Genomic DNA, 23,220 nt, shown 5'->3' with positions numbered 1-23,220 from the left:
CAGGGATAAACGAAGTCCTATTGGACCTCAACGGAGATGGCGTGAGACTGATTGCATATGCGTACCACGTCGCACAGTGGGCCAAACGCCAAGATAATGGAAATAAATTCACAAATTTTTACTCGTTTTTATATGAGAGGTAAACAATTTTCTAGATATTTATAATGGAGGACATAGGCTTTCAGCATGGCAGCTATACCAATCTACGAATTAAAAAACTTATGCTTATAAAATACATATTTTCATCCGATTTTGGCTAACATTTGGAACGGGGAGTTTTATTATAACTATCTATAACTGTGCCAAACATGTTCCAGATGGGTCCATTAGGTGCAGGTCCCATACGAACGTACCCCCGATTTTTTGGTATTTTGGATCTGGAACCCATATTTTTACTCCAATTTTTCTCAAATTCGGAGTAAACTGCCAGCCCAATCCATGGACGAATCGATCCATATTTTAATGATGCTTCCTTTCGGCGATGTGCCGCATAGAAAGCGCTTAGGGTAAAGGCACTTAGCGGTCTGAGAGAAGGCGTAAAAGGCCACTGCTCCATTCAGGATGCAAAGGTAGGCTGATAAGGGTTTCAGACTACCTGTTGCCGAGACCAAAGGGAGGTCTGAGAGAAGGCGTAAAAAGCCACTCCTCCATTCAGGATACAAGGGTAGTCTGAGGAGGGTTTCAGACTACCTGATGCTGAGGCCGAAGGGAGGTCTCGGCAACAGGGACTCATGGCGTTGCGTTGGCCTGGGTTCCCCGACACATCGGTATTCTGGTGAATGAAAGAACATACGAGTATACCAGAGGATCCTCCACGGCAGGTAGGCCTGTGAAAGCGAAGCCGTGCGTTCAGCATCGTAGAAGGAAATGCCAATCTATGCCCCACCGATTTATTTATCTTTAATTGGAACTCAATATGGAACAAAACGTTACAAAAAACCCAAATATTATTCATAGACACTTATTTCTCGACCGAAAAATTTTATAAAATATTCCATGTCACACCTTCAGACACATTCGAGACGGTTATTTGGGAGGGGGGCCTTTAATTTGCATAGAGTCATTTTCTTTTATTAAATTTCTAAAATTTAAAATTACAAAATTTATCCTTAACGTAGTGTTTAGTTGTCTCATTAGCATCGTTGCATAGTGTTTTCGTTCGTTTCGGCTATGCAAAACTTCAACTATCTGCTAACACTGGCTATCTTTGCCTTTGTGGGAGCTGCAGATGAGGCCAACAAAATAATTAATTGCTATTTTGGCTCTTGGGCTGTAGTGCAAGAAAGCTCACAATTTAAACTCGAATCGTTGAATGCCAATTTTTGTACTCACTTGAGTTGTGTCTACTTTGATGTGGCCAGCAATGGGTCATTGGATGCCTTAAATAACCCAAATGATGCCAATATCGGTAAGATATGGTGAAATATTCCATTGTACTATTGTTGCCTTACACATGCCCTCACTCATTGTCCTGCAGTTGCAAGTAAACGAGCCATGACTTTGAAACGGAAAAGTTCCTACTTGAAGTCAATCATTGCTGTTGTTGGTGGGCCAAAAACAAATTTTATTAACATAGCAGTAGATGAAATCAAACGGGAAATTTTTATATTTTCTGTTTTGACATTGCTTATCGAATATGGCTTTGATGGAGTTGATCTATTTTGGCCCAATGTAGGTCGATATGATGGTGAAGCCTATTTATTGAATACACTTCTTTCTAATTTGGGAAATGCGTAAGTAAGAGGCTATAGTTTAAGTTAAGCAAAATGAGATTACAGAAATAGATGATGTTCCACAATTTTGAGAAAAAAATCTCCAAAAATTCCCTCAAATGGAGAAATATCTTTGAAAAGTTGAGATTTTTTAAAATACAAAAACTCGAATTGGCAAAAATTTGACAAAAAGTCCTTTAAATTCCCTTATATGGGAGAAGTTAGCGATGGTTGAACTCCCAAAAATTTGACAAAAGTTTCCTCAAGTGGGGAAAGACGGGATTTCTTTGGCATAAAAAAATGCAGAAAATGCCGAATTCCAGAAAATCCAAAATACGAGATTCTTGACCGATTTAAACAATACTTGGCACAGTAGTTGGAAGTCATAACAGAACACTATGTGCAAAATTTCAGTCAAATCGGACGAAAAGTGCGGCTTACAGGGGCTCAGGAAGTCAAATCGGGAGATCGGTTTTTATGGCAGCTATATCCAAATCTGAACCGATATGACCCGTTTTTTATCCTGACCTTCCTCATTATAAAGTACCTGTGCAAAATTTCAAGAGGCTAGCTTTACACGTTCGACCACTATCGTGATTTCGACAGACGGACGGACCTGGCTAGTTCGACTCAGAATGGCGAGACGATCCAGAATGTATATATTGGGTTGCCCAAAAAGTAATTGCGGATTTTTTAAAAAAAAAGTAAATGCATTTTTAATAAAACTTAGAATGAACTTTAATCAAATATACCTTTTTTTATACTTTTTTTCTAAATCAAGCCAAAAGTAACAGCTAATAACTGACAGAAGAAAGAATGGAATTACAGAGTCACAAGCTGTGAAAAAATTTGTCAACGCCGACTATATGAGAAATTCGTAATTACTTTTTGGGCAACCCAATACTTTATGGGGTCTCAGACGAATATTTCGAGGTGTTACAAACGTAATGACTAGATTAGTATGTTCCATCCTATGGAGGTGGGTTGTGTGATACTATGGAGGGGGTGTGTGATACTATGGAGGTGGTATCGAGTTGTGTGAAATTTTACAAAAAAATCACTTAAATGGAGAAATACGTCTGAAAAGGCAGGAATGGAAAAGGCAGGGATGGAAAAGGCCTCTGGTTAGAATCGAACCCACGACCCCCGCACTGGTATTCCGAGGACGCTACCAACTCGGCTACTGAGGTTACCTATATGACTAAAATGATCAGATATTTTGGAATATATCCCCGCAAAATCGTATTCCCAAAAATGTAAAAATATCCCTAATAAATTCGGTACAGGTAAAACATACCAACGTATGGCCCCCTGAAGCCTTCACACCTAATATGGCTGATGAGTAATTCAAAACCAAACGCGTCCCACAGTTTTTGGTATGTGTAGCGATCACTGGCTTTCCTTTACCAATTGCAAAGAAAAATCTCCGATCATTGAGCTCGTCTCGAAAGAGTATCAAACAAGGAATGTAAAACTTAAAGATCTTCGCCCAAATAGGCAAAAAAAATTGAAAAATTAAAAAAAATCGGCAGAGCTCGGTGGGGATTTGAACCTGGGCACACGGAGCAACAGCAAGAGCCGTTACCGTTATTCCTAGCATTCGAAGCCATCGATACAACTTCCAACAGATGCACAGAATCATGTGTATACCTTGGGAGTAGTGAAATTCTGTAGCCAAAAAATCTGCCGTTACACAAAAACACATGCATTGGGAAAAAGTACAGCTAATAGACAGGGTTGTCGAGCGTGGTTAATGTGGTATTTATATGATAGAGGCGTTTTACCAATAAATTCGGTAAAAGTATAACATACCCATGGAAGCCCTTTGAAACATTCACACCCAATATGACTGACGAGTTATTCTAAACCAAATTACGCAACGCGTCCCATAGGGGTTGGTGTGTATAGCGATCTATGGCTTCCCTTTTCCATTTGCAAAGAAAACTCTCCGATCATTGAGCTAGTCTCCAAAGAGATACAAAAAAATCCTGAAATTAGTTAAAATGGGGAAATATAACTGCAACATTTCCTCAAATGGGAAATATGTCTGAAATGGTGAAATTATTTTAGGAGAAACAAGTAAAAGCGTGCTATGTTCGGCCGAACCGAATCTTATATACCCTCCACCATGGATCGCATTTGTCAAGTTCTTTGCCCGGTATCTCTTAATAGGCAAACAAAAGATAATCGATAAGAATTGCTACTGGAGCTACGTCAGGTAATAAACCTATTCGGGCCATACTTGGCTTGGATGTTAAAGACAAAAGTAGATCCCATTGAGCAACTTTTCAACCAAATCGGATAAGAATTTCGTTCTAGAGGGACTTTATAAGTCAAATGGGGAGATTGCTTTATATGGAAGCTAGACCAGGTTATAGACCGATTCAGGCTGTTTTTGACTGTGCCAAATTTCAGCAAAATCGGTTAAGAATTACGTCCTCCAGAGGCTCAAGACGTAAAATCGGGATATCGGTTTATATGGGAACTATATCAGGTTTAAGACCGATTCAAACCATATTTGGTACATACATTAAATCTCTTAGAAGAAGTCGTAGTACCAAATTTCAGCCAAGTCCGATCTAGAAATAGGTTTATATGGGAGCTATATCAGGCTTTTGGGCCTTTTTGAACCATACGTAGCACATAAGTTGGACGTCGATGGAGAAGTCATTGTGCAAAATTTCAGCGAAATTGAGGAAGAATTGGGCCCTCTAGAGGCTCAAGAACAAAAATCTGGAGATCGGCTTATATGGGAGCTATATCGAAATAAAGACCGATACGGCCCATTTACAAACCCAACCAAGCTACAGTAATCGGAGGTATTTGTGCAATATTTTAAGCGCCTAGCTCTATTCCTTCGAAAGGTAGTGTGCTTTCCACAGACAAACAGACGGACGGGCATGGCTAGATCGACATAGAATGTCAAGACGATCAAGGATATATATACCTTCTGGGGTCTAAGATCGATAAATCTAGGTGTTACAAACGGAATAGGGAAGGCAGTATACCCCCATCCTATGCTGGAGAATATAACTAAACTAAATTTAGTTGAAGGGCATAATTTGATGCTACATACCAAAATTCTGTCAAACCAGTAAAAATTCAAGATTCTAGGAACCAAACAAGGATGATGGAGAGACCGGTTTACATGGGAGCAATATCAGGTTATATACTGATTTGGCACAATTGTTGGAAGTCTTAACAGAACACCACAAGCAAAATTTAAGCCAAGTCGGACAAGTCAAATCAATAAGTTAAATCGGGAAATCGGTTTGTAACACCTCGAAATATTCGTCTAAGACCCCATAAAGTATATACATCAGAGGCGATATCTCCATGTCGGTCCGTCAGTCTGTCGAAATCACGATATCGGTCAAACGTGTAAAGCTAGCTGCTTGAAATTTTGCACAGATACTTAATATTCATGTAGGTCGTTGGGTATTGCAAATGGGACATATCGGTTCAGATTTGAATATAGCTCTCATATAAACCGATCTCCCGATTTGACTTCTCAAGCCCTTACAAGCCGCAATTTTCATCCGATTTGGCTTTGTATTTAGTGTTCTGTTGTGACTTCCAACCACTGTGTTAATTACGGTCTAAATCGGTCAAGAACCTGATATAGCTCCCATATAAACCGATCTCCCCACCTGTCCTCTTGAGCCCCTGGAAGCTTTAATTTTTGGTTTGATTTGGCTGAAATTTTGCACATTGTGCTCTGTTATGACTCTCAACAACTGTGCCAAGTACGGTCCAAATCGGTAAATAACCAGATATATCTCCCCTATTTTAGCAGAAACCATGGTGGTGGGTTCCCAAGATTCGGCCCGGCCGAATTTCGCACGCTTTGACTTGTTATACCCTCCACCATGGGATGGGGGGTATACTAATTTCGTCATTCTGTTTGTAACTACTCGAAATATTCGTCTGAGACCCCATAAAGTATATATATTCTTGATCGTCGTGACATTTTATGTCGATCCGTCTGTCTGACCGTCCGACAGTCCGTCCGTCCGTCTGTCTGTCGAAAGCACGCTAACTTCCGAAGGAGTAAAGCTAGCCGCTTGAAATTTTGCACAAATACTTCTTATAAGTGTAAGTCGGTTGGTATTGTAAATGAGCCATATCGGTCCATGTTTTGATATAGCTGCCATATAAACCGATCTTGGGTCTTGACTTCTTGAGCCTCTAGAGGGCGCAATTCTTATCCGATTGGAATGAAATTACGCACGACGTGTTTTCTTATGATATCCAACAACTGTGTCAAGTATGGTTCAAATCGGTCAATGTTTTGATATAGCTGTCATATAAACCGATCTTGGGTCTTGACTTCATGAGCCTCTAGAGGGCGCAATTCTTATCCGATTGGAATAAAATTTCGCACGACGTGTTTTGTTATGATATCCAACAATTGCGCCAAGTATGGTTTAAATCGGTCCATAACCTGATATAGCTGCCGTATAAACCGATCTTGGGTCTTGACTTCTTGATCCTCTAGAGGGCGCAATTCTTATCCGATTGGAATGAAATTTTACACGACGTGTTTTTTGTTATGATATCCAACAACTGTGCCAAGTATGGTTCAAATCGGTCAATGTTTTGATATAGCTGCCATATAAACCGATCTTGGGTCTTGACTTCTTGAGCCTCTAGAGGGCGCAATTCTTATCCGATTGGAATGAAATTTCGCACGACGTGTTTTGTTATGATATCCAACAATTGCGCCAAGTATGGTTTAAATCGGTCCATAACCTTATATAGCTGTCGTATAAACCGATCTGGAATCTTGACTTCTTGAGCCTCTAGAGGGCGCAATTATTATCCGATTTGCCTGAAATTTTGTACGACGGATTCTCTCAGGACCATAAACATAGGTGTTTATTATGGTCTGAATCGGTCTATAGCCCGATACAGCTCCCATATAAATCGATCTCTCTATTTTACTTCTTGAGCCCCCAAAGGGCGCAATTCTTATTCGAATTGGCTGACATTTTACACAGGTCTCTAACATATAATTTAATTGTGGTCCAAACCGGACCATATCTTGATATCGCTCTAATAGCAGAGCAAATCTTTTCTTATATCCTGTTTTGCCTAAGAAGAGATGCCGGGAAAAGAACTCGACAAATGCGATCCATGGTGGAGGGTATATGAGATTCGGCCCGGCCGAACTTAGCACGCTTTTGCTTGTTTTAAGATACAATTTTTATTATTTTTTACTCTTTTATAAAAATTTTTGTAAGTTTTATCTTTTGTTTCATATTCCTCTTAGAGTGAAGGCCTTTAACTTTTCCTTGAGCATCTCGCTGAAGGGTGAACTCAAGGACATGCAGCAATGGTCCAAAATTACAGACCTGTGGAAAGAGGTGGATTACGTGAATGTTATGGCCTTTAACTATACCGATACCTTTTATCATGCTCCCTTCCACAAGGACAAAGAGAACAGTGTACAAGAAACTATGAAATATTTGCTTCAAAATAAGAGTATGTTTGTTGAGTTCAATTAGAGTTAAGGTCCTCTCTAAAGACAAAATTATATACGCAAATTTTTTCCCTAGGTGCCCCCGCCTCAAAATTACTCTTGGGAGTGGCTTTTTTTAGCAACGGCTATATTGTAAAGAAAAAGGAACGCTCTTCGGGTAAAAACGTTGTTAAACTTTACCAAAGCGCCCCATATCGGCAGATAAGTTATAACGGTCTATGCTCGTTGCTGGAGGAAACGGAGTTTTGGTATCAGAAGCATTTGGAAGCAACTTATATCAAATATGGTGGTATTTTTGAGAGCTTTGAAAGTCCCATGACACTTGCAGTCAAGACAGATTACGTATACGAATTGGGTCTTGGAGGTATAGCCGTTTGGCTATTGGAACACGATGACTTTGTGGGTGGGTGCGGTCAGAGTTATCCCCTTATGCGTTTGATTCATGAGAGAATGAGTTGCGAGCTGGATTATGATGGTTGAGAGAAACATTGAAATGTAAGCAGGGCCTGATAACAAGCTGTGAGCCATAAAGGAATTGTGATCTATGGAGAGAATTCAAAAATATTAAAAATAAATAAAAAATAGCTTTAAATTGGGGAAGGGATGACTTATTAGTTGTGTGTGTTTCAGTATGAGAAACTTGTTCATTGTTACTCACTTGGGAATGTCACTATGAGCTAACAAACCCGACAAGAGTTCCCCTCAAACCTCTTGGTTTGAGAGGAAACAATGGCAAGACTGGCAACAAAAAATTTGGATTCACGAAAAAATAACGATACACCAAAAAATCCAAAAAAAGAAGAACAAGTAAAAGCGTGCTAAGTTCGGCCGGGCCGAATCTAGGGTACCCACCACCATGGATTCGGCTAAAATATGGGAGCTATATCTGGTTAAAGACCGATTTGAACCGTACTTGACACAGTTGTTGGAAGTCATAACAGAACACTACATGCAAATCGGACAAAAATGACGGCTTCCAGGGGCTCAAGAGGTCAAATCGGGAGGTCGGTTTATATGGGACCTATATCAGGTTATAGACCGATTTGGACGGTGCTTGGCACAGTTGTTGGAAGTCATAACAGAACACCACATGCAATATTTTAGGCAAATCGGACGAAAGATGCGGCTTCCAGGGGCTCAAGAAGTAACATCGGGAGATCGGTTTGTATGGGAGCTATATCAGGTTATAGACTCATTTAGACCGTATTTGGTACAGTTGTTGGAAGTCATGAAAAAACACCACATTCTCAATTTCAACCAAATCGGTTACAAATTGCAGCTTCCAGGGGCTCAAGAAGTCAAATCGGGAGATCGGTTTATATGGGAGCTATATCGGGTTAAAGACTGATTTGAACCGTACTTGGCACAGTTGTTGGAAGTCATAACAGGACACCACGTGCAAAATTTCAGCCAAATCCGACAAAAATTGCTGCTTGTAAGGGCTTAAGAAGTCAAATTGGGAGATCGGTTTATATGGGAGCTATATCAGGTTATTGCCCGATTTGGACCGTACTTGGCACAAATATTGAAAATCATAGAATTACAGTATGTGCAAAATTTCAGCCAAATCGGATGAAAATTGAGGCTTCCAGGAGCTCAAGAAGTCAAATCGGGAGATCGGTTTATATGGGAGCTATATCAGGTTCTATACCGATTTGGACGGTGCTTGGCACAGTTGTTGGAAGTCATAACAGAACACCACATGCAATATTTTAGGCAAATCGGACGAAAGATGCGGCTTCCAGGGGCTCAAGAAGTAACATCGGGAGATCGGTTTGTATGGGAGCTATATCAGGTTATAGACTCATTTAGACCGTATTTGGTACAGTTGTTGGAAGTCATGAAAAAACACCACATTCTCAATTTCAACCAAATCGGTTACAAATTGCAGCTTCCAGGGGCTCAAGAAGTCAAATCGGGAGTCATATGGGAGCTATATCGGGTTAAAGACTGATTTGAACCGTACTTGGCACAGTTGTTGGAAGTCATAACAGGACACCACATGCAAAATTTCAGCCAAATCGGACAAAAATTGTGGCTTGTAAGGGCTTAAGAAGTAAAATCGGTAGATCGGTTTATATGGAAGCTATATCAGGTTATATACCGATTTGGACCGTACTTGGTACAAATATTGAAAGTCATAGAATTACAGTATGTGCAAAATTTCAGCCAAATCGGATGAAAATTGAGGCTTCCAGAAGCTCAAGAAGTCAAATCGGAAAATCGGCTTATATGGGAGCTTTATCAGGTTATAGACCGATTTGAATCGTACTGGGCACAATTGTTAAAAGTCATAACAAAACATTATGTGCAAAATTTCATTCCAAAATCAAACAAAAATTGCGACTTCGAGAGGCTCAAGAAGTCAAATCTGGAGATCGGTTTAAATGGGAGCTATATCAGGCTATAAGCTGATTTGGACCATTCCTAGCACATTTATTTGAAATCAACAGAACGCCACATGCAAAATTATAGCCAAATCGGACAAAAATTGCGGCTTCTAGGGGTTCAAGAAGTAAAATCGGATAATCGCTTTTAATGGAAGCTACATCCAAACCTGAACCGATATGTCCCATTTGCTATTCCCAACGACCTACATCAATATTAAGCATGTGAGCAAAATTTTAAGCGGCTAGCTTTACGGAGTGTGAACTGAGGAGGATCTAGTCGGAGATCCTCCTCAGTCCTGGCACTTCGCGATTCGATTTCCTGAGAGGGTCGAATGGAGGGCGAATGGTGTACTTGAGGAGGATGAGACCTCGATCTACACAGATGGCTCCAAGATGGAGTCAGGGACTGGATTGGGGGTCTACTCTGATGCACTCAATATCAGTATGTCTTTGAGACTGCCGGACGAGTGTACGCTCTTTCAGGCAGAGGTCTGTGCCATTGCAGTGGCCGCAAGAGAAATTCTGGTAAGGGGCTTACCGCCCTCGAAACTCAGCATTTATGTGGACAGAATGGCGGCGCTCAAGACCTTGGGGTCGAGGATGGTGAGTTCGAGATGCGTGGCGGACTGTTTGGAATCCCTGGATAGGCTCCGGACCCACGATGTGACGCTGACATGGGTTACTGGGCATGAGGGAATTCCAGGGAATTAGAGGGCGGACAAGTGCACCAGGAGGGGTTCGTCTGCGCTGGGCGGACCTGTCATCGGTCTGGCCTACGTGCCTTTCGTTGAGCTACTGAACACAGTAGAGGGGATGACCAGGACGGCGTCGGTAGCGAAGTGGGACTCGGTGGATGGTTGCTGGACTGCGAAGGCGCTATGGCCAGTCATCGACCAGGGGAGGACGAAGGAGTTGCTGGCGTTCGATAAGAGTTCGATGAGTACCTAGACAAGAGTCATAACCGGACACTGTGCCATAGGCCGCATGGCGGCGCGCATGGGGATACCGCACAATGACTTCTGTAGGAGTCGCCTCGATGAGGATGCGAAGGAGACTATTGAGCACTTTCTGTAGTTCTGTCCGGGTTTGCAGAGACGTAGGCTCTCCTTTCTGGGGAGTCGTGTCTTCTGTCATTATGGGTGAACTTGCCAACCGTATCTCTGGTATGTCTCCTGAGGTTGGTTGAGGAAAAGATGGTTCCGATGGGGGGTGCCACAAGCTCCGGCGTAGGTAGATCCATGTTTGCTTAGGGACTGGCGGTTCTTCACCCACCCGCTCGGGTTCTCCGCTCCTCCTGTCTTTTCTTTTATTCGTGTATAACCTCTAGTCCGTGGTCTCACACTTTCTTTGTCTTCCCTTTTTCTCTCTAGGGTAGCACAATGGGCCAAACCGGCCTCCGAGTGAACTCACCTTTGGTGGGCAACCCATTCAACATAACCTAACCTAAGCTTAACGCGTTCGACCGCTATCGCGATTTCAACAGACGGACGAATGGACGGACATGGCTAGATCGACTCAGAATTTCGAGACGATCCAGAAAATATATACTTTATGGGGTCCCACATCAATATTTCAAGGTATTACAATCGGAATGACTAGAATAGTGTACCCCCATCCTATGGTGGTGGGTATAAAAATGAGAGATCATTCACTACTCACAAAAAAAATTGTGAATCACTAGGAAAATCACAACTTAAAACACGTTAAAAGACATTAAGTTTGGTCGGCCCGAACTTTGGATACCCAACCACCTTTCGTCCGGAGAAAAATGCATCATTTATGAACCCATCGCAGCTATCTTTAAATATGGTCCGATTTGGATCAAACTCGGCACGTTCGTCGAGTGGTCTAATAAATACAATTCACTGTTCAAGTTGTTAAAACAGGCTATTGGTCAATATGGCAGCTATATCCAAATATGGGCCGATCTGAACCATATAAGGCACAGATGTCGAAAAGCCTAACATAGGTCACTATGCCAAATTACAGCGATATCGGATAATAAGTACGCCTTTTATGGATCCCAGACCTTAAAACGGGAGATCGTTCTATATGGCAGGTATATCTATATATAGACCGATGGGGCTATATTGAATGCGGATGTCGTAGGGCCTAACACAGCTCACTTGGTCACATTTGAGCGAAATCGGGTAATAAACAATGCTTTTATGGGTCCAAGGACTAAAATCGGAAGATCGGTATATTTGAAACCTATATCCAACTATAGACCGATCTGAACCATATAGATAACGGAAGTCAGAAAGCCCAACATAGATTCTTATGCCGAATTTCAGCGAAATCGGGTAAAAATGCGCCTTTTATGGGCTCAAGACCTTAAAACGGGAGATCGTTCCAAATGGCAGCTATATCCAAATATAGACCGATGGAGACTATATTGAACACAAATGTTGAAGGGTCTAACAGAGCCTACTGTGCAAAATTTCAGCGAATGCGGGTGATAAATGCTCCTTTTATGGGCCCAAGACCCTAAATCGGGAGACCAGTTTATATGGCAGCTATATCCAAATAAAGCCCGATCTCGACCATACTCAGTACGAACGTTGAGAAGCTGAACAAAGAAGCAAAACATTGTGGCAAATTTCGGAGAAATCGGATAATAAATGTAGCTTTAATGGGCCTTAAACCTTAAATCGACAAATCGGTCTATATGGGGGCTATATCAAGATATAGTCCGATATAACTCATCTTTGAACTGCCTATGGGCAAGAAAACAATTTGTGTGAGATGAATCAGGAGGCCACCGTAGCGCAAAGGTTAGCATGTCCTCCGGTCCTGACCCTGAACGCCTGGGTTCGAATCCTGGCAATACCATCAGCAAAAACTCCTTAAACCTCCTAATGTTGGCAATATTTATGAGGTACTATGCCATGTAAAAATGTCTCTCCAAAGAGGTATCGACTGCGGCACACCGTTCGGACTCAGCTATAAAAAGGAGGCACCTTATCATTGAGCTTAAACTCGAATCGGACTACACTCATTGACATGTGAGAAATTTATCGCTGTTCCCTAGTGGAATGTTCATGAGCAAAATTTGCAACTTATCCATTATACATTGTTTGGCTACAAAGAGATATCGGACAAAGAACTTCATAAATGCTATCCATGATGGAGAGTATATAAGATTCGGCCAGGCAGAACTTAGCGCGCTTTTACAGGTTTTCTAATTTTCAGAGATTAATTCCGAATGAAATATTCTGCGAATATTGAAATTTATTGTTCCAATGGTTTTTATATGCACCACCATAGGGTGGGTGGTGGGTCTCCCTATTCATTGTGTTTCTAACACCTCTCAGTAATGATCTGAGACCCTTTAAAGAATCTATATGCTGAGTTGATTAGGCCACGTCTGTCTATCTGTCTGTCGAAATCGCGATAGCGTTTGAACGAATAAAGATATCCGCCTGAAATTTTGCACAGATACTTCTTTTCGATGTAGGTGGTGGTGGTGGTGGAGATGGATTTCAAATGGGCCATATCGGTTCACATTTGGATATAGCCCCCATGTAAACCGATCCCCAGTTTAGACTTCTTAAGTCCCTAGAGGCTTACATTGTCTTCCGATTTGACTGAAATTTGACGCAAAGCCTTCGGTTCTGACTTTCAAAATCTAAGTCAAATATGTTCCTAATCGGTCTATTTTCGGATTTGACTTTTTGAGCCCCTAGAAGGCCCAATTTTTGGCACAAAGCCTTCTGTTTTGACTTTCGGCATGTGTGCCAAGTAGGATCCGAATTGCCCTCCCTTTAATACCAATGCCCCAATATGACTTCTTGAGAGTATAGAAGCTGCAATCAATTCCCAATATGATTGGTAATAACAAGGGGAAATTTTTAGCGAAATCCATGGTGGTGGGTACCCGAGATTTGGCTCGTCCTAATTTAGTAGGCTTTTACTTGTTTATTTACAGATTTCTTTTTATTAACCAGTCATTTGAGGGAACTCATATGGAATCACACGTAAGAAAAAAAAATAATGCAAAATATTATTCATAGGCACATCCATCTTATCATAACAAAAAATCTTAGCAAAGATTCCATTACACACAATCAAATTGGAAAAGTTAATATACGGGGCCTTTTATTTTAGGTGGATTGGGGTTTCTGTTAACCACCATCATAGTAAGGGAGTATGCCAATCTAGACATTCTGTTTGTAACACCTCAAAATGCCATTAGTTTAACGTGTCCATTTATGCCTCTGACAGAGTGGGTTAGAATCCTGGTGGGAACAGAGGAAAACAAAAATTTCGTTTTGATTAAAAGAGAACTACGCCAAAATTTGAATATTTTGCAAAATTATGGCGAAGCTAGCCGCCCCGGTAGCCTACTCGAATTGCCAGTGCGTGGGTAGTGGGTTCGATTTCCACCTGAGGCCTTGGTATGTCGCTACTGTGGTATCACAATGGACTTCAAATTGTCTAAGTGAGTCTACAAAAGGACTGCCATAAACATTTTTAGTGCAGTTCGATTTAAGTTTAATCTCAATTATAAGGGGCCTCTTTTTATACCCACCACCGAAGGATGGGGGTATATTCATTTTGTCATTCCGTTTGCAACACATCGAAATATCGATTTCCGACCCTATAAAGTATATATATTCTTGATCAGCGTAAAAATCTAAGACGATCTAGACATGTCCGTCCGTCTGTCCGTCTGTCTGTTGAAATCACGCTACAGTCTTCAAAAATAGAGATACTGAGCTGAAATTTTGCACAGAGTATTTTTTTGTCCATAGGCAGGTTAAGTTCGAAGATGAGCTATATCGGACTATATCTTGATATAGCCTCCATATAGACCGATTCGACGATTTAGGGTCTTTGGCCCATAAAAGCCTCATTTATTATCCGATTTTGCTGAAATTTGGGATAGAGAGTTGTGTTAAGCCCTTCAACATCTCTCTTCAATTTGGCTCAGACCGATCCAGATTTGGATATAGCTGCCATAGAGACCGATCCTCAGATTTAGGATCTTAGGCCCCTTAAAGCCACATTTATTATCCGATTTTGCTGAAATTTGGGACGGTGAGTTGTGTTAGGCCCTTCGACATCCTCCGTCAATTTCGCCAAGATCGGTCCAGATTTGGATATAGCTGCCATATAGACCGATCCTCCGATTTAGGGTCTTAGGCCCATAAAAGCCACATTTATCATCCGATTTTACTGAAATTTAAGACAGTGAGTTGTGTTAGGCCCCTCGACATCCTTCGTCAATTTGGTGCAGATCGGTCCAGATTTGGATATAGCTGTCATATAGACCGATCCTCCGATTTAGTGTCGTAGGCCCCTTAAAGCCACATTTATTATCCGATTTTGCTGAAATTTGGGACAGTGAGTTGTGTTAGGCCCTTCGACATCCTCCGTCAATTTCGCCAAGATCGGTCCAGATTTGGATATAGCTGCCATATAGACCGATCCTCCGATTTAGGGTCTTAGGCCCATAAAAGCCACATTTATCATCCGATTTTACTGAAATTTAAGACAGTGAGTTGTGTTAGGCCCCTCGACATCCTTCGTCAATTTGGTGCAGATCGGTCCAGATTTGGATATAGCTGTCATATAGACCGATCCTCTGATTTAGTGTCGTAGGCCCCTTAAAGCCACACTTATTATCTGATTTTGCTGAAATTTGGGACAGTGAGTTGTGTTAGGCCCTTCGACATCCTTTTTCAATTTCACTCAGATCGATCAATATTTGGATATAGCTGCCATATAGACCGATATCTCGATTTAAAGTCTTGGTCCCCAAAAAGACGCATTTATAATCCGATTTAACTGAAATTTGACTCATTAACTTATGTTAGGCTTTTCGACATCCATGTTGTATATGGTTCAGATCAGTTTATTTTTAGATATAGCTACTAAAAAGACCAATATTTTGTTATACATAATTGAGCATTGACTTGTACTTATTAGTATTTGGTCCAAATCGGATCATATTTCGATATAACTGCTATGGGACAAAAGGTATGCAAATTTCACTGGATTTTGATGAAAAGTGCTTTATATAGATACCCGAGGTGATGGGTATCCAAAGTTCGGCCCGGCCGAACTTAACGCCTTTTTACTTGTTTTATGGTGAGCTTGACCGGCGTGTTCACAAATTGGTAGAAAAATTTTAACTTCGAAGGATGCCACACAAATGTAGCCTGCATTAGTAAGGAAATAACCACCGCTAAAAATTTTAAAGAAGTTCACGCCAGGATTTAAATCCAGGCGTTCGGCATCATAGAGCGGACATGCCAATCACTGGGCACAATGTCCTCCATAGAAAGAACTTTCATTTGATCCTGTAGTGCAATAGTCTGTTTGATAGTTTCTTACGGATGAGGTGGATATTAATATCAAATTTGTACCACACTATTGAAAATCTTTCATTTGAGCCCCATATTGGCCTATTTGGTGATTTTTTTTATGTGAAGGCGGCGACAAAACTTTTAGTTCCAAATTTGTATATAAGATTCATATTCTACACCCAAATACTTTTGATTTGAGACCCATTGTGTCCGAATCGGTTTTTTTTCTCCGTTTTAGGACCTTTTTTTCTAGACTGGGTTGCCTTGCATATATGTACATTGTCTTCTTTCCATTTAAATTTCCAATTATACCCACCCCCATAGGAAGGGTGGTATACTAACTTCGATATTCTGTGGGCACAGTGGGAGAAATTTTCAATAAATACAAATTAAAACTCGTGTATCCCCGCAACCATTGGAGATATTGTATATCTCAAGCGGACTTTTTTTGAGCACTATTCAGCAAAAAACGAATTTTGAAAATCGAGCTATTGACAGCTCGAACAAATTGTCGAAATGCCGAGGTGATCAATATTAGGCGCCTGCCAAGAGGCGCCCGAACCACATAGCGCATTGAAACTTTGCACACGATTTCAATAACACATCAAATCTAACTTTCCAAGGAGAAAAGAAATTTTGCACAATTACATTTTATTAATGTTAGTCCTGGCAGGGGATAGCTATGAGCACCACATAGGTCGGAACATTGAGGTCCAATCTGTGTGGTGTTCATTGCTACCACAGAAGCTTAGCTGCGAGCTACCGGGTGCGCCCACAGGTTGCGAATGGTGGAATGCTCCATACGGAGTAGCTGCAACGGCAGTCGCGGACAATCAGCGGTATCGAGCGGAAAGTCTCAGTGAGAGGTCGAACGGTACCGGCTCTTGCAGAAATACTGAATGCCTATGATGCCTATGATGCACCATATGACAACGCGAGTTATTGGCGCTTGTAAAAAACCAATGGCTACCCTGTTTCCGCGACTATCGGTCCTTTGGACCGGTACGAGCTTGCTCACCTGCAGGAGCTTGACGAGGATCGCCACCTCCACATGAATATGTGGCTACAACAAGAACAACATTAATGTTGGTCGGTTGGGATTATATAAACGGGCCAAATCGGTCCACGCTTAGATAAAGCTCCCATATAAACGGCGCAATTCTTGTCCAATTTTATTGAACCATTGCACAATGACTTTTCCTATCGTCTTCAATAGATGAATCAAGCATGGTCCCAATCGGTCTAAAACCTGATATAGCTCCCATATAAACCGATCTTTCTATAATACTTCTTGAGCCCCTAGTACTAGTATGGCGCAATTCTTTTCCGATTTGGCTGAAATTGTGCACGATGATTTCTGCTATTGCCTCCAACTTCCAAGCCAAGTATGATTTGAATCGGTTCATAACCAAATATATTGGGTTGCCCAAAAATATAGTCGGCGTTGACAAATTTTTTCACAGCTTGTGACTTTGTAATTGCATTTTTTCTTCTGTCAGTTATCAGCTGTGACTTTTTGCTTGCTTTAGAAAAAAAGTATATTTGATTAAAGTTCATTCTAAGTTTTATTAAAAATGCATTTACTTTCTTTTAAAAAATACGCAATTACTTTTTGGGCAACCCAATAGCTTCCATATAAAACTATCTCTCGATTTGACTTCTTGGATATATCCAAATATGCTTCAATCTGCAGGATATACAACAAAAGGATGTAGACGGGTACCAAAGCTCACTGTTTCAAATTGTATCGAAATCGAATGAAAAATGCTCCTTTTATAGGCTCAACACTCTATCCAAACATGATATGTTCTGGGCGATATTCAACAAAAAGGTGTAGAAGGGTACTAAAGCTGACTATTTCAACAAAATGCGATGAAAAAGTGATCCTTTTTATGGGCCTAAAACTCTATATCGGGAGATCGGTCTACATAGAAGATATCTCGAAATGTGATCCGATCTGGACGATATTCAACGAGAAGGTGTAGAGGGGTAACAAAACGTGCTGTTTCAAATTTCATTAAAATCGGATGAAAAATAAAACTTTTATGGACCCAATACCCCATGATTGGAAATCGGTCTATATGGCAGCTATATCCAAATATGATCGGATTTGAACCACATTTCACAAGAATGGGTTGGGGTCTACCAAAACTCACTGTGGCAAATTTTATCGAAATCGGATGTGAAATGGTCCTCTTATGAGCTCAATACCCTGTATCAGAAGATCGGTCTATATGACAGCTATATCCAAATATGATCGGATTTGAACCACATTTCACAGGAATGGGTAGGGGTCTTCCAGAACTCACTGTGCCAATTTTCATCGAAATCAGGTAATAAATTGATCTTTTATGGGCTTCAAACCCTATAACTGGAAATCGGGCGGTCAGTCTAAATGGCTGTTATATACAAATATGGTCCGATCTGGACCACACTTCACAGAAATGCGTAGGCCCCCACCAGAACGCACAGAGCCAAATTGTATCGAAATCGAATGCAAACTGACCAAATTTTTTGTTTCATGACTTTAAGTCTGGTGATTGGTCTATATAGCGGCTATGCAAAGGGGGATTTTTTAAGAGCTATAGGAAAGTTTTGTATAAAAAATCGAAATCGAATCGAAAGTTCGGTCCATATAATTTAATGTTTGAAGATTATTTCATTCAAATATTGACCGCGACTGCGCCTCAAATGTTCCATCCGCTTAAACCAATTTTGGCATACTCTTTTCAATATTTCGGCCGGTATCTCAAGAATAAGTGCTGCAATGTTGTCTTCTCGTCAATTGAAGCGGGCTTGCCTGTATAGACATGAGCTTTAACATAGCCCCACCAAAAATAGTTTAAAGGCTTTAAATCGCACGATCTAGGCTGCCAATTGACCGGTCGCGAACGTGAAATAAAATGTTCACCAAACTCGTCTCTCACTAAGACCATTGTTGCGCGTGCTGTGTGGCATGTGGCACTGTCTTGTTGAAATCACATGTCATGCAAGTCACCCTCTTGCATTTTGAGCAAAATAAAGTTGGATATCATCTCACGATAGCGCTCACCATTTACAGTTATGTTACGATTCGCATTATCTTTGAAGAAGTACGGACCAATGATGCCACCAGCCCATAAACCGCACCACACTGTGACTTTTTCTGGATGCATTGGTTGCTCTTGCAATGCTTCTGGCTGATCTTCTCTCCAAAATCGACAATTCTGCTTATTTACGCACCCATTGAGCTTCGTCGCTGAACACAATTTTAACCAGGGGTGCAGAGTCTCAACTCCCACCCTGGGTCGGGGTCTAAGTCGGAATCGAAGTATTAAGCCGGAGTCGGAGAGCGGTTCGGAGTCGGTACTCCGAACCAAACTCCGACTAAGGCTCAATAGCCCGACTCCGACTTCGACTCCGACTTCGACTCCGACTCCGACTTCGACTCCGACTTCGACTCCGACTTCGACTCCGATTTCGACTCAGACTCCGACTTCGACTTCGACTCCGACTTCGACTCCGACTTCGACTTCGACTCCGACTTCGATTCCGACTTCGATTCCGACTTCGATTCCGACTTCGATTCCGACTTCGACTCCGACTTCGACTTCGACTCCGACCTCAAAAACTCGACTCTGGTCGACTCGGCTGCCCTGATTTGAATACGATGAACTTTCTTAACAGAACACGCATTTTGATAATAAAATTCAAAAATTTGCAAGCGTTGTTCGTTTGTAAGACGATTCATATCCGGGTATTTACCCAATTTACCGGGTAAATACTTTTTGAGTATTTACCTATCGCCCATCTCGCGACGATAAAAAATATAAAATCTTTATGGGGCCGCAGAGCAATATTTCGAGGTATTTCAAACGGTATGGCTAGATTAGTATACCCCCTATGGTATGGTGGTGTGTATAAAAAGTCTCGTAGGTGCCCTCCCAAATACAAGGCCTGCCAGGCAGGTATACAGCCAAAATTTGGTTTCTCGCTCACACTACCCCCCATTGCAGAGCTGTGTATGAAAATTACAACTGCATCGATGCGAACATTTCACCTCAATCGTTGGAGCAGGCATTATTAGTGGCTCCCCGAATGTCTAAGCATGGTGTATCTAAGCCTATTGATGTTATTCGCTTGCTCATGCGATGCATCCATCATTAAGTTATCGACAACGAGCTCTTATAAGCCAATCATAAATTGTTATCATGGCTTATGGCATTACAACTATAGATCAAGCAAAAGCTTCTTTAAGCATTTAAAGCTCGACACTTTTAATAACTCTTACTGTACACATTTAAGTTTTGCCTACATTGAGGTGGCAGAAATTAAATCGATCTTAAAGCGAAAGCCAAAAACAGGTAAGAAGCCTATCGCCAAGGATTTGTTTTTAATATGATTCCACTCTTTCCTCTTTATATTCCCTAGACAACATAGACCGATACAAATTGCAACATCCCCAACTGAAATTAATTGCTGTTATTGGTGGGCCTCGTGATAATTCAGCTCGTCTTTCTGAGATAGCAGCTAATCCGAAGGGCAGGGGAGTCTTTATAAAGCTTGTCATCCAACTTACCAAATATTTGGGCTTTCATGGTGTGGAGTTGCATTGGCGTCGTTTGGGTCCACTTCCCAGAGACAGAATGAACTTTGTCACATTGACCAGGGAAATGTATGAGAGGTAGGTAAAAGGACATCGCTTAACAGCTTCGGTTAGAGATTGCGCAAATTTTCAACAATTGTTGAATTTTGAAAAAAACAACAAGTTAAAGTGTGCTAAGTTCGGCCGGGCCGCATATTATATACCCGATTCAGAACATAATACACATATGTGGATGGTCATGAGAGAATTCGTCGTACAAAATTTCAGGCAAATCGGATAATAATTGTGACCTCTAGAGGCTTAAGAAGTCAAAATTCCAGATCGGTTTATATGCCAGCTATATCAGGTTATGGACCGATTTGAAACATACTTGGTAAAGTTGTTGGATATCATAACAAAACACGTCGTGCAAAATTTCATTCCAATCGGATAAGAATTGCGCCCTCTAGAGGCTCAAGAAGTCAAGACGCAAGATCGGTTTATATGGCAGCTATATCAGGTTATGGACGGATTTGAACCATACTTGGCAAAGTTGTTGGATATCATAACAAATCACGTCGTGCAAAATTTCATTCCAATCGGATAAGAATTGCGCCCTCTAGAGGCTCAAGAAGTCAAGACCCAAGATCGGTTTATATGGCAGCTATATCAGGTTATGGACCGATTTGAACCATACTTGGCACAATTGTTGGATATCATAACAAAACACGTCGTGCAAAATTTCATTCAAATCGGATAAGAATTGCGCACTCTAGAGGCTCAAGAAGTCAAGACCCAAGATCGGGTTATATGGCAGCTATATCAAAACATGAACCGATATGGCCCATTTACAATACCAACCGACCTACACTAATTAGAAGTATTTGTGCAAAATTTCAAGCGGCTAGCTATACTCCTTCGGAAGTTAGCGTGCTTTCGACCGACAGACGGACGGACGGGCAGACGGACGGACAGACGGACGGAGAGACGGACGGAGAGGCGGACGGACATGGCTAGATCGACATAAAATGTCGCGACGATCAATAATATATATGCTTTATGGGGTCTCAGACGAATATTTCGAGTAGTTACAAACAGAATGACGAAATTAGTATACCCCCCACCCTATGGTGGAGGGTATAAAAATTAGTAAATATGGCTGAAATTTCGTTTTGATTGAACGTTGACGGTGAACGCCTGGGTTCGAATCCTGGCGAGACCATGAGAAAAAAATTTTCGTCGGTGGTTTTCCCCTCCTAATGCTGGCAATATTTATGAGTTACTATGCCATGTAAAACTACTCTCCAAAGAGGTGTAGTACTGCAATACGCCGTTCGGAATCGGCTATAAAAAGGAGATCCCTTATGATTGATCTTAAAAAACTTAAATCGGACTGCACTCATTGATATGTGAGAAGTTTGCCCCTGTTCCTTAGTGGAATGTTCATTGGCAAAATTTGCATTGGCCTTACTTGCTTAGGTTTATGTCCATAGTGGCATGGGGCGGATTAATATCTGCACCCTCTTTTTGGTACGTAAAATACATTTGTGAAAGTTTTTTACAGGTACCATGGTGGTGGGTTCCCAAAATTCAGCCCGTCCGAGCTTAGCACATTTTTACTTGTTTTTAATCTTTGTTTCTTTTTCTATCCTTAGTATGATGGATTTCAATTTCACATTTGGCATATCGGTAAGAGGTGATGTCAAATATGCCCGCTTATGGTATGATGCACCCAATCTTAAGGCCAATGCCGATTACATCAATGTTTTGGCCTATAACTACTCCAATACCAATGTTGATTTGTATCATGCACCTCTCTATGAAAGTGGGGGACATAATATTGCTGCTTCCATGGCCTATTGGCTGGGAAATGGTAAGAGTAGAGTTCCTCTATACTAAATTTTAATCTATGGTTTTAATTTAGGCACCCCTCCTCAAACGTTACTCTTGGGCATAGCCTTCATTGGCCGCTCTTTGATAATGAAATCAGATGATAATGTTCCATATCGACGCGGCCATTGGTCCAAGCGAAGGGTTAAGGCATATCATGAGATATGTTTGGATGAAAAACTCATTGGCAGCCGTTATGCCGAAGAAGTGGGGGCCACATTTCTAATTAATAACAATACCTGGACCGGTTATGAGTCTCGTCAATCTATTGACATAAAAATGCAATTTGTTTACAAGGCTAGTCTGCGTGGTGTTGGCATATGGACCATAGAAAATGATGATGTATTTGGTATATGCGATGAGTCATATCCGTTATTGCGAATGGTCCATAAAAAGTTCAATGACGATGAAAGATGGATTGTGGAGGAGTGAAAGTGAAAAAAAAAACAAAATTGTATTTTTAAAATTTTAACAATAAATGCTACAAAATCTTTAAACTCCACCAACGCAAACTGGTCCAAATATTTTACGAAGTGTTTTTCCTTCAAACACTCCAAGTACTGTCTCATCTGCTTTCGTAAGTAGCCATGCTTCGGAGCCATACAACAGCAGGGGTAGTATCAGAGTCTTGTATGGTGCAATTTTCGTCTGTCGAAATGTGACTTTGCTCCTCAAAGTAGCATCTGTTAGCCAGTTTTAATTCAAATTTCAAAACTGGTGTCATTTGTTTCGGTTATGGCGGTGCCGGGGTAGATAAAGTTGCTGACTATCTTAAAATTGTGGTTACCAACTTCTCCAGTCTCTTTATCTGATGGGGTTTACAGGGCTTTGTGGGAGTTGATATCATTCACTTTATCTTATCTCCATTTAC

General features: G+C 41.1%; 1 protein-coding gene across 1 annotated transcript; it reads left to right on the top strand.

Annotated features, from left to right (window-relative positions):
• Positions 1-1,097: 1,097 nt before the first annotated feature.
• Positions 1,098-22,855, top strand: LOC106083217 (probable chitinase 10). The gene is made up of 9 exons (XM_013246106.2): positions 1,098-1,408; positions 1,478-1,733; positions 6,985-7,196; positions 7,271-7,669; positions 13,692-13,813; positions 19,962-20,238; positions 20,306-20,558; positions 22,115-22,332; positions 22,384-22,855. The coding sequence occupies exons 1-9, from the start codon at positions 1,171-1,173 to the stop codon at positions 22,779-22,781; spliced, it is 2,373 nt and encodes a 790-aa protein (XP_013101560.2). The 5' UTR covers positions 1,098-1,170; the 3' UTR covers positions 22,782-22,855.
• Positions 22,856-23,220: the final 365 nt, after the last annotated feature.

The sequence above is a fragment of the Stomoxys calcitrans genome, chromosome 4, assembly GCF_963082655.1.
Source record: "Stomoxys calcitrans chromosome 4, idStoCalc2.1, whole genome shotgun sequence".
Classification (NCBI taxonomy): domain Eukaryota; kingdom Metazoa; phylum Arthropoda; class Insecta; order Diptera; family Muscidae; genus Stomoxys; species Stomoxys calcitrans.
Note: the sequence above shows the minus strand (reverse complement) of the source record. Positions and strands in the feature narration are given on the sequence as shown.